General features: G+C 35.8%; 1 protein-coding gene across 1 annotated transcript in view; it reads right to left on the bottom strand.

Moving 5' to 3' along the window:
• Window positions 1-18791, bottom strand: part of LOC126969783 (uncharacterized) — a 242924-nt gene that overhangs the window by 4820 nt on the left and 219313 nt on the right. Inside the window, exons 4-10 of the mRNA XM_050815722.1 lie at window positions 9130-9294; window positions 5481-5646; window positions 4575-4723; window positions 4146-4275; window positions 1668-3888; window positions 1444-1591; window positions 371-506 (exon numbers count right to left, since the gene is read on the bottom strand). Coding sequence (XP_050671679.1) covers window positions 371-506; window positions 1444-1591; window positions 1668-3888; window positions 4146-4275; window positions 4575-4723; window positions 5481-5646; window positions 9130-9294 — 3115 coding nt within the window. The remainder of the gene's footprint in view (window positions 1-370; window positions 507-1443; window positions 1592-1667; window positions 3889-4145; window positions 4276-4574; window positions 4724-5480; window positions 5647-9129; window positions 9295-18791) is intronic.

Genomic DNA, 18791 nt, shown 5'->3' with positions numbered 1-18791 from the left:
TTTTTTACCAAATGTAATTTGCCGGATTGCCTTGCGCTGTACGTCAGCAAAATCTCGTCATACACTTACAAAATGCATGAACAGTAGTAGAGTGTAGTAGTATAATTAAAAGAAAATTCAAATGAAACTTGACTTAAGACATTCAGACCATTCCCATGAAGAAAGTTTTTGATCTCATGCAGAGGACCCACAACATAGAAAATAACTTCTTAGTTGAATACCTAGAGCAGGTCAACTGCATGAGACATTTAAAGTACAAAACAAAGAAAATAAATTTCATGCAAGGCAATGTTGCAAAAACTATAAAATAAGTTTTCAAGTGGTATTAAATAATTCTCACTGCCTTGCAATCATCTATGTATAAATTTACCAGTCTTTTGGCGTCTGGAGCGATGAAGGCGGTGGAGCCGCGAGTAAGGTGGAGGAGGTTCTGCTGGAGAAGAGCTACATGATGATGGAGACGAATCACTTGACGCTAACATCACATCTAAGAGATTCGCACGGGCCTGAAACGAATATATTTGACAATAAGTTACTTTTACAAAGTATTTTTGGACTGTGATGACCAGTGAGAGGCTCCTTTGCACATACTGCCGGCTAGATTATGGGTACCACAACGGCGCCTATTTCTGCCGTGAAGCAGTAATATGTAAGCATTACTATGTTTCGGTCTGAAGGGCACCGTAGGTAGTGAAATAACTGAGCAAATGAGCCTTAACATCTTATGTCTCAAGGTGACGAGCGCAGTTGTAGTGCCGCTCAGAATTTTTGGGGTTTTTCAAGAATCTGGAGCGGCATTGCATTGTAATGAGCAGGGCGTATCAATTATCATCAGCTGAACGTCCTGCTCGTCTCGTCACTTTATTTCATTAAAATATTTGATTCCTTATATCCACCAGTCAACTGTGACTGTCTAATTTATAACACTAGTTATAATATCCATATCGAGTTATTATGTAATATTAAAAAAAGTACTTAAGAATGTCGCACTATTACCGTCAAAGAAACAAAATAATTGATATATTCGATTAACAATAAAGAAAAACATTCAAAGTTTACTTGCTTGGCTGATGGTACTTATAATCACCTGTCCTAATTTATACAACTCAACAGCTGAATATTTAAGCGATTGGACAGCTTGGGACTAGTCACATGTAATAATTGTTTATAGCAATAGTACGACACATTATAAAATTGTATATTTTTAAAAGAGCCAAGAAAGAATACTGTGAGTTTATTACGCCATTTCTTCTCTCTCAGCGCGACATTTGTTTCCCCATTTTTGTGTAAGTGCTTTATTTGACATTAAATACTCGTAGTATCCCAAAAGAAAAATTAAAAAAATAATCTGAATAACTCACTAATTAACGTTTGAAAAAATTAAAGCCATTTATGCAGTTGTAAACCATACAAGTGATTGTATTGCTTTAATTGGTGTCTTACCTTTGGATCACTGAAGTCAATATCTTTCTCCACGTGTACCCATCCAGTATGTGTCCAAAGCGCGTTGTCTTTCTGTACTTGTGCTTTCTCAGGCTTTTCTTCATTTCTCACCTCACTTAAAACTGCTCCTTCGCTTTGCCTTATCATTCTGAAAGTTTTAAATTTAGCGTATAAAAAATGAAAATAAAAATCAATTATTGTTGTTGTTCTCTACCGGATCTTACCTATTCAGTTCTTCGATCACTTCTTTGGATGTTGCTGCCTCATGAAAACTAAGAGTGTGTTCCTGTTTTACTATAATCGATTCTGGAACACAAGAGGCTTGACTTGAGACCGGCTTGGTTTTACCTGATATAGGTATTTTTGAACGTGTCCGATTTGGTGATGATGGGGGCCTTTTTCCGCCCATAAAAGTAGGTATTCTACTTTTTTCCTTTCGCCTCACATCCCTTGTATCGTTTTTGTTGCTGATGATCACAGTTTCAGCTGCAGATGTGCTGGTTGTGTTCGATTCGGTCATTTGCGGGGAATTTGTTTCTGGAGATGAACTTTCTTCTTCTTCAGGGACGGTTACCAAAGCACCGGTGCTTCGTCTGCAAGCACTCAATACTTCGTCTACTAAAGACATCTCAGTTTCAGCAGGATACGTAAAACTAGAGGATTTGGTTAAGGTCGCTTCAACCTCTCTTTCATTTGAAGCTTGTTTATTTAATTTAATGTTTACCGTATTCTCCTTTAGCGCTGAATTGTGGTCTGTTTTACGATTAGATTCGAGGTCATTAAGTTTATCTTCTTTTATAGATGATGTATTAAGATCTGTAAAATTTACGACAATACTTTTATTTATTTCATTTTTTCTTTGAACTTTGAGTAAATGATGTTCTAACTCATTTTCAGCATTATCTGCTCTTGTTATTTCCATATAATAATCATCGGACTCCGCATATGGCTCCTCTTTTTCAATGAACCTTGGCGTTGATCTTGTTTCAGAAACAGACACTATACCACTATATGAATTTTTTGGCCTATCGGCATTAATATCACAAGAATCATTTTCAGAAAAGCTACCAAAAGAATCAGGCCTTGCTCTATCATCTGATACTTCACTACGTGGATCGACGGATTCTTCATCAAAGTCTGCAGCTGCGTATGGAGGTGGAAGTTCGCGTATTTCAGATACGGGACGAGATGACATCGAATCAGACTCTTCTCTGTCACGACAATATTTTTGCTGTTCTGCAATAAAATTGAGAACATTTTGTAGAGCTTGTTCTCGATCTTGTAAGGCCATAGATTGCACATCATGAATTCTTAAATGACCATTTTGATCTTGTGTCGGGACACTTCTAGAGGAATTGGATGCTAGACTTTTCGTGCTTTCATATTTAACAAGTCGGTAAAAATCTCGAGTGAAATCCAAACCAATATTTGGACAATCGCCGTCTTCACTTAAAGCCGTGCTCGAACGTTTCTCAGGTACGTCAGATGCACTTGACCATGATCCTCCTGGTGAATGTGTTCCCGTTAGTTCCCATCGCTTATCAGAGATTTCTGTTTCATCTGCTATTCTACATTCGTCTATTTCTATTGTGGCGAAACCACAATCATTCCATAAACAGTCACCAACATCTTCTTCTAGCTCTAAACCATCATCTTCTCTTATGCTCGGCAAAGTGGATAAAGATATTTGGCCCGGTGTTGCTAGATCTGCGAAAGGAGACTGTCGGTCTCTAAGATCCTCGCATGATAAAGACAAACTCCAGTCTTCTAGTTCAGCTCTATCATATTCTAAATCTGCTAAATCTCGATGTCTTTGCTGTAGCGCAGACCTAGCATCATCAAGCTCTAACCAATGTTGAACATAATCGGCATCGAATTGAGCAACATCTGCGCGCTCATCTAAAGTACTTCCCCAAGATACTCTCTCGGAACTCGTGGTCGATACTATAGCTGGCCTCCTTAAAGGTCTTTCTGGCGCAGGTTTTAAATCTAGCACTAAAACTCCTGAGCTGGGTGTTGGAGAATCTAGACAACTTGTTGCACACGTTGTACTGGCCAAAAATTTCAAACATAACTGGGAATCAGAAAAACTTCTAACAACGTGTTGGAAGGGCAAGATAGGCCTTGATGGAGGGTAACTGCCTCTAACTCCACCAAACGCCACGCCGATTGGGAAATATACATAATCAGCTTCGGCGAGCATTCTAGCATGTCGTCTAGATTCCCTAGGATTTATTGAAACTATGGTTTGGTTATCAGTTTCATCGGAAGCTTCGTTGAGATCAGGAAGGACCCTATCTACAGCGTGGTCACTTTGTCGTGAAGCATCAGCTTGGACGTCACTTGACATTGTGGAATAGCCTTCGTCTTTAGCACCACTCTCTGGAGATTCTGCACCCGCTTCACATGCTTCACCAGTATCTTCCTCTTTACCAACACTATCACCTGGAAAACATCATAATAAAACTTTTAAGTGCTCTGGGGTGATCTTAATGGATTAACCAGCATTTGAAAATGAGACTCTTAAATTCTTTTTAATATATAATTTTTTGCTATATCATTCATACTATATATCTATGCTATGATAGCTAATTATTGAATGGAACGTATATTATAACATTGATCTCTCTTAGAAGTGACACAGGTCTATCACCTGACTGAAAAATAAAACCATTACGTAAAATTCCACTTTTGTAAAATACCTTTATTGGAGTCAGAATGCGGTTGCGGTACACTAAGACTAAGTGTGACTGGCCTCGTAGGCGGCGCCCATAAAGTTGGGTCGACAGCAGACAGGGCTCGTGCTAGATTAGCCGGCGTTACCTCTAACCCCTGAAATATTGTGTTGATCCAATCAATTTTTAAATAAAGCCTATTGTAAATAAAATAGTAAATTAAGAGATACGAGAAGAAGTATGAAAATAGAGAACCTATTCCTTACTAAAGAGATGAGATGAATTCTGGAGAAAAATAATATATCGTGTTCTATTTTCTGTTTCATTATGGTTGTTTTAGTGCAGTTTCAATTGGGTGGGACAACCAGGGATGTAAAATAGGTAGTTACATTTCTCGTTAAGTTCCGAACAAGCCCTATTACTTACTAGTTGAATAAATACTGGCAGAGACATTACCTTTAATTCAGTCCAAATGTCTGCCAGGATCTGATGACGACGCTTGTCGTCCTGGTTGAGGGGGTGTGGGTGCTGTACAGGCGGCGCGGGGGGCGGGGAGTCACGGAATGAGACCAGGGATCCACACGAGCCCACGTCCAATACGTGTACTGGAAATCATTAGTATTTGTGAGAAATTGGTCACACTACGACTCAAAATTTACTTCATAACTTTATGTATAGTTAGTAGGTACAAAGGTTGATGAACACGCTTTCTTACAACCGCTAGATATACATTTATCTATTACCCCCTTACATATATACTATTAATGAAGTATCGTAATCGTATGCTCTGAGAATTAATTTGGACATTTTGAAGGACCAGAAAGACCGTATCTAATGTGAAGCGTTTTGTTATTTCGACAAGAGGGCTATATCTTAAAGAGCGTGTTTATCACTGTAATAATTCCTAATATATTTGATTTTTTTTTTGTTAATAAGGGACGCAGCGAGTAGGACGTTCAGCTGATGGTAAGTGATACGCCCTGCCCATTACAACGCAGTGCCGCTCAAGATTATTGAAAAACGCAAAAATTCTGAGCGGCACTACAACTGCGTTCGTCACCTTGAGACATAAGTTGTCAAGTCTCATTTGCACAGTAATCTAACTACCTACGGCGCCCTTCAGACCGAAACACAGTAATGCTTACACATTACTGCTTCACAGCAGAAATAGGCGCCGTTGTGGTACCCATAATCTAGCCGGCATCTGGTGCAAAGCAGCCTCCCACTACTAATTTGAATTATAGAAACGTGGCCAGTCTCGAAAAAATCTGGGCTATTCTTAGTGATTCCTCTAGTCGGATTTTGAAAGAACCCAAAAGATTTTGATAGTTTGTAATGCTTAGGGAGATGCTATTTTTGTACCTTGCAGTTCCCTGTTGGTATGCGGAGTGATGGGCGTAATGGGCGTAGCGGGCGAAGGCCTGGGCTGCGGGCGCAGCTGCCTCACGAGCAGGGTGCTGAGAGCCCGGTTCTGGGACTCCAACTCGCGGATCCGAGCGCGCGCGCAGCCCAGCTCCTCTCGAACACTCTGAAATAATAATATTGACAAGATTAATTTTATGTTTTGTATAATGTCTTTTTTATGAAAATAAAGGACGAGGCTGATAGTAATTGATACGCCCTGTCCATTACAATACAGCGCCGCTCAGAAGTTTTGGAAAACCCAAAAATTTATATTCTGAGCGGCACTACAACTCGAGCGCTCGTACTGCGCTCGTCACCTTGAGATATAAGATGTTAAGTCTCATTGGCCTAGTAATTTCACTAGCTACGATGCCCTTCAGACCGAAACACAGTTATGTTTATACGTTACTGCTTCACGGCAGAAATAGGTGCCGTTGTGGTGCCCATAATCTAGTCGGCATCCTGTGCAAGTGAGCCTCCCACCAGTAAACTCGATGGTACTGTGTCATTGTTTTGGAATACAATACATTCTGTAGATACTCTTTATAAATTAATTTAATTAATTAAATTCGTTTCAGTAGTAAGTTGAACTAGGATGTAGAAAATAATCTTGAAATATGAAGAGATCCACTGGTTAATTATCATAAAAAAAATAATTAATTGAGACTAGCCTAATAACCTTTGTCTGCAGGCAAGTCGACGTTGCCGTTGGTTGTGTGATTTTTCCGCATTTAGGTGTTGTGTAAACATTATTAAAGTATATTCCAGGTACCATGAAGGTTCCGGTAACGATCCACAGTTCGCAAACGTAGGAACGAATTGCACGTTTGAAACTTAAAGAAAGGAAAGACGAAAGTTAATAATCAAATTGATGGTTGGCGTATTATCCTATGGCATATGATAATGATGATGTGCACTGCGAAATATTGACTGATAAGTTGTATTATCTGTCACTTATCAACGTGTTTTCCACTGGGAATTAAACATATAATCCATACAATAAACTGTTCTGATAACGGATGCACTAATAAAACAAACAAGACAATTTACACTTTTATAATTTTCTAAAAAGTTTCAAAAGGTAGATCAAGGTAGGTAATTAAAAAGCTAGTTGTGAAAAAATAATATTTAATTATCTATTTATCGCCGTCAAGTGGCAATCCTATGGTTAAAATGATCGTAACAGGTATGGTTCAGCAATGTCCAGCGAAATATGTACAATTCGTTCGAGTGACGCGATAAGATTCAAATTCGCATGAAGGCACTAAAGGATTCAGTGTCAATATTTATATTAGATTCATTAAAATAATTTCATGTAAATATGTGGTCTTGGAGATGGAGTTAAAGCAATATGTATATTAGGATCATCTCATTTATAATATGTTTGAAGGTAATTTGTTCGCCGGTAACAGAGGCGTGTATTCTGTAACGTTCCCCCATCTCATTATCTTTGTTAAAAGTATCTATCTCTTGTCAGCCTTCCAAATAAACGAGTATATTTTAATTACGCTTCATTAGCTAAATTAAATTCGAGTAGCGTAATTGACGGGTGGTAATTAAGGGGGAGATGGAAGATAGAGACAAGTCATTGTTCTTGGTGTTGCCAGATTCGGCATTAATCACATTGAGGATGACGCAATGCGGGTAACATTTTTGTACCTTGGCTCAACTATTTACTTACTGATGGCTTGAAGTGTTATTAAGTCAGATTGGTTAACATTGCAATAAACTGGTTAATTTTTTTTGTTCATTATACTTAATTAGTTCTTCCTTACAGTGAGGTATAGCTTTTAGCTTTAGCTAGTTAAGTATTTGTTTATTACAACCTTGACCTTAGACTGTGACAGCTATGAAAATGACGAAAAAAATTTATTTTTGAGTTAACCTCTATTTTGAGCAATGCACACTTACACACAGTGTCATACAAATCGCGAGTGTAAGACGTAGCTTGTCACGCACACTATTAACTAATATGGCTGGCCTGTTATTATCGATTGTCTAACAGCAAGAGACGAATAAATTGTCCAAGATTAGAAAGGTGTTTGCGTATAGATTTCCAGATGTCGTTTTGTTTACTAAATTCAAAGAAGCTTAATCATTATGTTTTTATAATATTACTTTTCGTCCATAAAATTATTCACAATCACTAGAATGTCGTTTAAAGTTGTAAGTATGTATGTAAAATATTCGGTTTGCTTTAAACTTTTGCGTTAGAATTTGGGTATTGTGAAACAGTAAACCGAACGCGAAACATTCACGAACATTACTCGCTGTCATCAAGCTGTCACTTGCAGCCACCGCCATCTTTATTTGAAAAGTTAGCGCCAAAACTAAACAACAACGGACATTCGCAGTTCGGATTTAAACGCAAACGTTCACATTATCGGCCAGATTATGCCAAGATTATAGTGGTAGGAGCTTCGGTAAAATTATTACGGTGCAGGCTAAGGCCGAAGTGTCCCATTTTGCACGATTTATGTGCGAATGTAGCGGCGACTAATCCACGCGCTCCGAACATCCCGCCTATAATTATGAGAAAACAATTTTCAGTTTCCATCTAAATACTCCGGCCGGATTAAGAGATTCAGTTTCTCGGCAGGTTTTTTGTGCTGAAAATTAATTCCGTGGCCATTTCACGGGTCCTTTGTGGTATAAATTGGAATATAAATATTTTTTTTGCTTTGTATCACTTAACGTAACTAAACCTTTAATGATGTAACCTTATTATTAATTTATACGTCTAGATAGACTATGACAGCTGTGAACACGCCGAAAATATTAACCTCTATTTTGATCAACGCACGCACACTAAGAGAACGTGACATAGATATCGCGAGTGTAAGACGTAGCTGTAATGCATACTAATGTCATAAACCTGGGCTGTTATCATGCGTTGCCTTTTTTATGACAATAAGGGACGAGACGAGCAGGACGTTCAGCTGATGGTAATTGATGCGCCCTACATATCACGATGCACTGCCGCTCTGTATTCTTGAAAAACCCAAAAATTCTGAACGGCACTACAATAGCGCTCGTCACCTTGAGACATAAGATGTTAGGTCTCATTTGCCCAGTAATTTCACTAGCTACGGCACCCTTCCGACCGAAACACAGTAATGCTTACATACATGCTTTACAGTAACTTCAATCGAGTTTTAAATCTAATATATAAAATTTTCGTGTCCCGGTGTTTGTTACCAAACTCCTCAGAAACGGCTGAACCGATATGTATTAAATTTTGTGTGTATATCGGGTAGGACTGAGAATCGGCCAATATCTTTTTTTAATACCCCTATTTTAGTATGTCAATTATTTTATTATGATTCAGCACTGAAAAATACATACAACTTTACATTTTCGCCCCTCTACGATCTACAACTATTGTATCGCGATTTTTATATTATTCTGTTCCATCCACAAAACCGCTAAAGTGTTGCAAGATGGCAATCGAATACAATAATTGTTGTAGTACCATATATTTGGTGGGTCTGAGAATCGGTTGCATCTATTTTTTTTACCCCAATAATTTTAATTATTGATTTTTTTTAAATTACTTTCTGTTGCAATACAACGTTTGCTGGGTCAGCTAGTAGTATATAGAAGTCACCTTCTGCGAAAGCAATGCCCGCACGACCTGCTGTGCTACGTCGTCCAACTTCTTCTCGTGTTCGTTGACCCCGAGTCCGTCCGACACCGCCGACAACTGCCCGCACAGCCGTTCGTTCTCCGCAGACAGAGCGGACAATTGACTTTGGTAATGAGCTGCCGATGCCTGCAAATACCATGTTGTCGTTATTCACGAAGGCATCTACATCTAATCTGTTGTTTTTGTTTCCGCGATATCTTCAAAATTAGGGGAACAGTGTTGCTGATAACAACGAGATGAGCTAGTCTACTGCTGTCCAAAACTACGTGCGCGACCGTTTCACGGGGTGACAGACGGTGCGGGGACGGGGTACTGTCTCACGCATTGCCCTTCCCCGCAACACCACCAGCTACCCGCTGACCCGTCCCCGCAACCGTCTCTTACACCGTGGGACGGTCGCGCACGAAGTTGTCTGACTATAGTGCTGTGTAAGGAGGTAATGTTTCGATCAAATTTGTAAATGTCTCAAAAACGGTAACAGGAATATACAATAAAACCACAAACAACATGCGGATGCGACAGCACTCCTTAAATATAGTGAAAATTGACACTATGATACAAAAATGGTCAGAGTTTCTGAGTTTTATGTAAATAATATTTATTTTATTAAAATCGTGAATGTTCTGAAGACAACAGGCTTAAAATATACTAGCGAATATACAACCTGACAGCCCGACAATGCGTAAGCAATTTTGATTTGTGAACGCTTGGTTTAATATTTAAAACACTAACGAGCTAATGCCAAGCGTGGCTGACTGTTAACGACTTGTCAATCAAAATCGGTTACTACTGTAACGATATAAATCGTAAATCTATGGTCAAGACTATGTAATCTTTAACATGTATATAGTATATATATTCTTTCGTAATGGCGCCTATTTCTACATTACTGTGTTTCGGTCTAAAGGGCACCGTAGCTAGTGAAATTGGGAAAATAAAACAACATCGCGTTGCAGACGTCCGCAGTTGTAGTGTTGCTCAGAATTTTTAGGGTTTTTCAAGAATAATGAGTGGCACTGCATTGTAATGGGCAGATGAACGTTCTGCTCGATTCGTCCCTTATTTTCATAAAATAAATCTTATTATATTATTGACTTTCTTTATAGCCTTCCCGCAACAAGTAACAACAACCATAAGTTTCATCGCAATAGGATAACAGGCTGGCGGTATTAAAAACGAACAAACACACTTTAATCATTATATACAAATTAATAAACAAAGTAATATTAATCAGTCAAAATGACGTCAACAGAATAAAGCCAAATATGTATTTACTTTTGTTAATATTCATTTAATCAATCAACATTTCAACAAACGTAACTCCACAAAGGCCCCGTCACTGTTTGTTCCTCGAGGGGTGTTTCAAAGTTAAATTTCCTCTTTATAACAAAAGTGTCAATTCATCAACACATCGCGACGTTGTCAAACAGGTCTCGTGTTTAAAATACCCCCCAATATCGTAACCTACCTATCACTTATCAGTCGTACTCTTAATTAAACGCCCCCTGTAGTTAGTTGGGGGACTAAATAAAGAAGTCTTCAGAAATTGTTATTTGAACAAATTAAAGTATCGAATATTTGTTGGATTACGAACCAAGGCTTGAAACCGATAAATTCAATTGTTATTTATATAAGTTAAAACCGGTTTGTATCTATTTTTTCGTTCGGAGAGTAATCGTCAAAAAAGTGTTTTATAAATCCTTATAAATCGATTAATTCCGCGAGAGTCGATACGTATCTAATTATATATTTATATTCTATGTAACAAACTTCCGTATGATCGTCTTGTAGGGTCTAAATACCACTAAAATTTAAACTTTGATCTGACAAATGTCTCGGCCATGTAGATAGTTGGAAAATACCGGTTTATACAAACTTCAAAATTAACTTAACTTCAAATAAAATTAAATAACAAAAACCGTAAATTAATAGTCCAAGGTGTAACAAATATTGTTTCCAAGCGTAGCCAAACGAGCACATGTCTTATCTGAGGTTGGGTGTCTCATCATCGGCAAAAACAGTGAAAATATTCTCTAAAATATGGTAACGCACTAACAAAACAGCCCTCGTTACTGAGAGACCTCCAAGTCCAGTTGTGGCGTTAACTCTCATTTAAAGATTTTTTAAATTAAACTTCTATTGGCTCGTCAGTAAAAAATTATTAGGAGTGAATTTTTACTACCACGCCTCTTGTCAACAATCTCATCTCAACTATATTAGTTACTTTTCTACTGAACCACAACCAATGGACGAGATTTAAATAAATTTAAATGTATAATCAAGTTTCAAAATTGTATAACAATAATTTAATGATATTTAATTACACATTATTTAAAACTAAATTATGCGGTATAATAATATTTTCATTGGTTGTATTTAATATCTCCTTTAATATAATATTATTTTTTCCACAAACGTAAGGCACGAGAAATATTTTTTTAAGAATTTTTGTTTTATTACACCAAAAAACAATAACTTCTTGCGTGCGTAAATAAGTACGCACCCTTTTTTTAGAAGATTAGATTGAATATACTTCATACATAAGTAACTTTCGTTATCATTTTAAATTCTGAGATAAATTACTGAATCCCCTGTTTTTGTTTGAAACATTTAATTCATTCTTGTGATTAGAAAATTAAATTTGATGTCTTCAACAAACGCAGCTGTTTCTTAAGCAAGGTAATTATCTCGTAGATTGTGTTGCCACATGGTTTCTCAATCAACTCAAATGTATTTCTGGGGATTCCGTCTTAGAACGTTATTCATCACGGTTATATTAATTTCAGTGTTTAATTGCTTTCAAGAGAAAATTTTCGTGGTGTTCTATTTATATTCATGAGTTTTCTCTTTGACACGGAAAACAAATAAGTAAGTGGGAGGCTCCTTTGTACAGGTACTTTGTACCCATTATCTACCACCACAACGGCGCCTATTTCTGCCGTAAAGCAGTAATGTGTAAGTATTACTGTGTTTTGGTCTGAAGGGCGCCGTAGCTAGTAAAATTACTGGGCAAATGAGGATTAACATCTTACGTCTCAAGGTGACGAGCGTAGTTGTAGTGCCGCTCAGAATTTATGGGGTTTTTCAAGAATCCTGAGCGGCACTGCATTGTAATGGGCAGGGCGTAGCAATTACAGTAATCAGCCGATTTAAGTTTAAGTTTAGCTACACTTTCGGCTGGTCTCGTACCTTAAAAAAAGTATGTAACAGTTGAATTTAATACTGTAAATAAAAAGAAAACTTTTTATAAAAAAAAACAATTTCTCTGAATAAAAGCATGCATTTTGTATTTACAAAAATTACTATGACGGGGTATTTGTATTATGCTTATTACCAACAGCTAAGCACAAATTCGTTCAAATATACAAAATTCAACCGCATTTATCTCAACTAAAAAACATTGCCTCCATCCAAGTGAACCGTACAAAAGAATTGAGTTGCCATCAAAAAGCATTCCCATTGTTTTTAAATTGTATCAGAAAGTAATTGCTGATTTTTATTTAAATTGGAAATAAACCAAATTAAGGATGGCGGTTTTAATAAACAATTATTAATCTGTTCGCGAAATAAAGCTGTTTATGCTTCAATAGTGGCGTAACTCAATCTCCGGACTGTAACTTGATGATAATGGGAATATATGGTGCGTTTCCATTGTCCGTATAAAAATAAATATTTGGATTCTTTTTGGTTGATGCTACACTATAAACTGCACTCTTATACGATTTCTGAAGCTTTAGTTGATACCTCCATTTACGAATTAATTTTGTATTTACCTATATATTTTCTAATTTTTTTGCGTTTCAATTAAGTATTTGATATTTAAAACGGTTTTAACGATTACTTTGAATAAGATTCGTATATTGGATGCAACTTTTAAACGAATTATTTATATATCTATATAATTAATTAATTCTATTTCTTTCAATAATTGTGTAAAACATATTTGTTAATTAGAGAAGCTAGAGAGTTTATAGTACGACCTTCTCACAAGCTCAGCTTTTTCCGAACATTACGTAGTTTCCGGGGAAATTAATAATATAATGACGACACAAAAGCGCAAAATTTAAACCAATTCGAAAAAATATCGTTTGAGTTTGAATTAAGCTCTATTATTAACAAATATTCTAAGAATTATTGTGAAACGCTTATTCATTTGCGGTTCCTAGATCGATATTATATACCGTGTATAAAACATATTTTGATGTTACAAGATGGCTACGATCACTGACTATTTAATGACCTGGATATTCAAATAGCCTCCTATACTTCCTAATCGAGATCGAATTGAGAACCAAGTTAAAGCCGAAGAAATTACACCGTGATTTACCGTTTTAAAGGTTTGGATACCAGTTGGTGTATATGTTGTATCATGAATATGAATGTATGTTAGTTTCTGAGTTGTTGATGTATGTTCAGTGTATTATTATAACTTGTTTTCTAAAATAACAATACTATCATCGAGGGAGAGGTAAGCCTGTCGATATAATAAATAGAGTCAAAACATAATTGATGACCAAACCCACAAAAACTTCACATAACGATTAAGAACAATAAATAAGAATCGAGAAGAAGAAGAAAGAAGTCGTGTCGTGTCGTACAACGGACACAGGCTAATTGGTTTCGTTATCGCGCCGCTGTTATCTGCGAGCAAGGCTGTACTAACTCAATTATTAAGATGCCAGTGCTCGCTAGCTCGCTCATCACAGCTCACGGCATCACCATTTCACTAGGAATCCGTCGCTACATATTCATTTATTTATGTCTCTCTTGTCTGAGATTGGATTTTTACAGTTCGCATCATAGCATTTTACTAACATTAAAAAATAATAGTTAATATTAAGAGTGACACTCTCTTTACACACATATATATATTTGTATAATACTACTACTATATATAATACTATATATCTATAATACTATATATATATATATATATATTGTAATTGAAATGATTTGTAAAACGATGAAGATGTAAATATTGATTTAAAAGAGTTTGAGAATGAGTTTCTTGCCACTTCTTCTCATTTAAGCTCAAACTTTTCAAGTGGTGGTAAATGTAAAACGAAAAGAAAACTTTTGACATTCATTATGTGTGATTTCCTTTGCTTACACGAATAAGTGATTTTGATTTGGTTTTAATTTTTTTTGGAATACCTAATATGTAATAAATATATTTTTCAGTACAAACAAACTGTCTACATTTTCTCGACCTTTTTGCCGGTAGTTAAAAATTAGTGATATTCATAATTCTGATCGGATGACTGAAGTAAATGCCAGCTCTTGTATTTCCGGTATGATGCAGTTTATAAAAAACGCATGCTTAGGAGTTACATTGGAAAGAAATTTTCAATGGAATATGCACCTTTAACACAAGCGTGTATCATGTTTTGGTAGTCCAGAAGACTCATGGGAAAAAACTGGAGTCTCGCTTCAAAGATAAGTAAATGGCTTAACACAGCCATGTGTTAAGCCATTATTATTTTTTTATTTAGCTTTGTGGCCCCGAACAGAACTTGTAACTGTACAAACCAAGCTGCAACAATTCCAACGGCTGGCATGAAAGGCCATTCCAAGAAGCATACGCGCTACGCGAACGTCCATTCTAGCCACTATACTAAGAAGGAAAGTACATGGCTACATTATCAGGATACTCTATTGGATATTAAGTGTGAGCAATCCCTGGAACAATGTAACTCTAAGGGACTGGCTCTGAATTGGTAAAAGGGACACAGCGGATCATTGAATAAAATGCCAAAGTCAAAGAATCTTTTTTCAAATAGGCTTAAACTAAGCACTTAAAAGTCGTCATTATAGATATTTAATTTAAATTACTGGTTCTATCACATGCTCGGAAAAAGAAGAGCTCGTGAGATATTTTAACATACAAGAAACGCAATGGTGACTTGACGTGTCTTTTAAATACCATTAAGTATTTAACAGTAGCTGTAATTAACTAAACTTACATAACAAATTAGTTTGTAAGGTGCTGCATCCAATTTATGAAGTTAAAAAGCGTTTTAAATATCCCTCATTTCATAGAGGGTAATAAAAATAAACTGTATAAATATAAATTACCACTACTAGTTATTTTAACTTATATTTGCAAACAAATTGTCAAACGCGGATAAGTTTACCAGTTGATTTGGCAGTCTTGTGAGTAGATTAGCATTACAAACCCAAACTATAGCATGAAACCGAACAACAGACAAATACAATTAGTGAAATGTAAGTCCTAGATCCGCAGTGGAAAGCCACGCCACGCCTCAAATGATGCACCCTTGCTTTGACCGCTTGTAGTGAAGGGTCATAAATATGTTGACGATAAATTTTACTATTTTCTATTTAAGTCGATAAAATTCATACGATTATGAATTCTCATAGTATCATATGAAACTTATAGGGAAGGGGGTTTAAATATAATTATATTAATTTGAAGGACAGGGTTATATGAGGCCTGTCCACCTACAAAGAAAAAGGGCGTAGCGAAGGCATTTAAAATATGTACTTTATCAAATTTATTTTCTATGTTAATATCATGTATTTCCACGATAACGCATTTAAAATAGTTAATAATAATGTTAGACAAGATCCAGATGTAACGAAAGAAAACTAAAGATAAAACATAAAAACTGAAAGTGGCTAAGCGAGTAAGTAAGGGGAGGTATGTTGGTAATACTATCATTATAAGGGGCCTACATACTTACAAATAAGATTGACTGATTTAACCACTATTATGGTGAAAAATCTTTGATTATTAAGTTCGTATTATATATATAATATCACGGCATACTTGATACCCTAACACGATTTCTTAGGAGAATTTGAACGTGAGTGAAAACCGCACTATGAAGAATGGAAATGGACGATAATAATAAATATATCGATAAGTAGTGCACAACACCAAGCTGGTGCCCTCGGTAACTGCGCCCTTGCACTTCGGAAGGGTGATGCTGAATTATTGTTTAGAGGTGCGGGGGGAAGCTTTTAAATCGGGAAAACCCAAGCCATTGTGCATAGTCGATTTCCCGCTTTCCGCCATTTTAATATCCTTACCCTATCGATACTTATATCTCAACAGTTTGGTGTTTTTACTATTTATACATTTTGAAAACTAGTCAAAGAGATAAGTTTAGTCTATTTTGAATATGATTCTATCTTTCTACTCGTATAATGCTGCAACTACAAATAAGGTTCCGAAATGAATACCAAATAGTATAATATAAAATTATTTAGAGTAAAATCAATCGGTTTCTGCAAATTAATTCAAATAATCATTGTGATCGTGATTATTATTATTTTCATTTACTACATGTTTGATAAAAGTATAACCAGGAACAAGAACATGCAAGAAAATGGCAATTTTTCCTCTTTCCCAAAAAATATTTAATGTATAATAATTATCATTTCTTAAATATTTCTCAATTTTTAGTTTATTTTCAGGCAAAAAGAAAAATATGTTTACGGGAATTTTATTAAATTGCGACTCTGCTGAGTCGATGTCTTCGGCTTCTTGCTCCACTTTGGCAATGGCCTCCTCCATTTCTTTCCAATCTGTCCTGTTTAGCTGTTTCTTGTTACATGTTTCACTGCTACTGCTTTTATTTCGTCTTTTCACCTTCGAAACTGTCTTCCTCGTTTTCTTTGTGTTGGAGGAAATTATTTTTTTGATAACTATGTTTTTATGTTTAGACAGATCGTTTTCTTTTTCTATTACTTGGTGGAACTATATTTTCGTTGTTTAGTCAAAATACTATGTTTTGTTACACTTTTTGATACCCCTTATTGTGTAGAGTCCGGAGTGGAAATCGACTAATATTTCCTTCCGTTTTCTATTCTCCATTCCATATTATATATCAATGTTAAGTACTGTTTTGCTATCTTTCCAGCCCTACGCAACAGTATTTTCGTTTTATTGTCATATGAACTACTTACTACATAAGGGTGGCATCAAGTGGGCATCATGGCACTTTTTAACGGGAGGGTAGCCCGTATTTTTCATAAAGCACCTCTTGTCATTCATATTAAGGGTCACAGAATAGTAAAAGGTTTTCAGATACGTTTCTTGCTGTAAGTGAAAACATATTTTGAATTTTTCGTTGTGGGGTTGAATGTTTTGAAAGATTTTATGCACCGAAACCCTTTTTGAAATTTTATTTTGATTCAATATTTAACGATTAATATATACCTTTTAACTAAATGTCATGACTTTAAGTTAAGTGTTATTTCCGTGATACCTATCATAACTACATAACCAGTAATAGCAGTATCATAATGCAAAGCATTTTCATACTTATGGGTTTTCGCGTATTAACGCCTAAATCAATAAATTTTCACATACCTTTTATTCGAATTAACAGACAAATGATGTTTTTCAGTAAGTTGTAGGCCGATTAAACATCAATGTATCTTCTATAGGATTTACACTTACTTACCTAATAACATAACGCTTCTTTCCATTAGAAAGACTAAGATCCGTTGTTATATTTATATCGGACGCTAGATTTTACTTCTTTGTGATTTATTGCCTACTTTTTTTTGTATTGTTGATTTGTATTAATTATATTTGAAATGAAAGGAAAATCAAATACCCGCATTTCATAAAGAAAAGTTTGTGTGTGTACTTATATGCACACAAGAAGATATACTTCTTTGGCCTAACAAAGCAAAAATCCTTAAAATTATTTATTCCTCGTGCTATTCTACGTTTGTAGAATGATTTTGTAAAATTCTTGCAACAATGGCTTTGATAATTAATTATTACATAACGAATACGGCTGTACAGACTTGAACCCTTTGCCTATCCTAATAATGGACGAAGAAACCAAAAAAAAAACGAATGTCGCAAACGTCAGAAAATTGTGGGAACCAACTTCTCCCTGTTACTTTTGTGTTACAGTGATGTGCGCGCATCTTGTTATTTCACTCTCGTCATTTTTTCATAACGCGCCTAACGAAGTATAACTTTAAACACTTATACAAAATGCTATTATCAGGTTTCTTTTAATACTTCTACGTTAATATTTTTGGAACACTGCAAATTAATTTTATAAGCATTAATCTCAATCCATTTTAACTCTAAAGTGTTTTTAATTTATATTTCCATAACAATTTAAATAATAAAATCATTTTAATATCAACAAACAGAGAGCCGCTCTTCAAACTTCAATAAGTTAAGGAAAATTAAAAACGAAAATTTCCCGGACACTCGAAATATCTGGCAGAATATTAAACGTTGAAATATTAACTGGGAAATTGTTCTCCAAATATTCGGCGGAGCTAAATTAAAAAAAAAACCTTAAACGATTTTGTAACATTTGACCAACGAGAGAAGGTACCCTGCATCGCTTGTACAAGTTTGTGTGAAGCAAGGGTCAGAGGTCAAGTTATTCTGGCATGGCACGCATCAGAAAGTCGGAATCAAGTACAAATATCTGAAATATTTCATTAAAGTGGACTGTTTTGTCTGTTCCCCTTCAATATGCATGTTTGAATACGTTATTCGACAACTTTGTATGCTCGCTGCGCTTGCCTTTTGATGCTGGGGTGTCTTTAATGATCATTCGTCCACTACATAAAGGATATTGTATATTGCGCTATATTCACCAATTAAGTCCCTTTCATTT

The sequence above is a fragment of the Leptidea sinapis genome, chromosome 1 (genome assembly GCF_905404315.1).
Source record: "Leptidea sinapis chromosome 1, ilLepSina1.1, whole genome shotgun sequence".
Classification (NCBI taxonomy): Eukaryota; Metazoa; Arthropoda; class Insecta; order Lepidoptera; family Pieridae; genus Leptidea; species Leptidea sinapis.
This window is presented reverse-complemented; position numbering and strand designations above follow the sequence as displayed.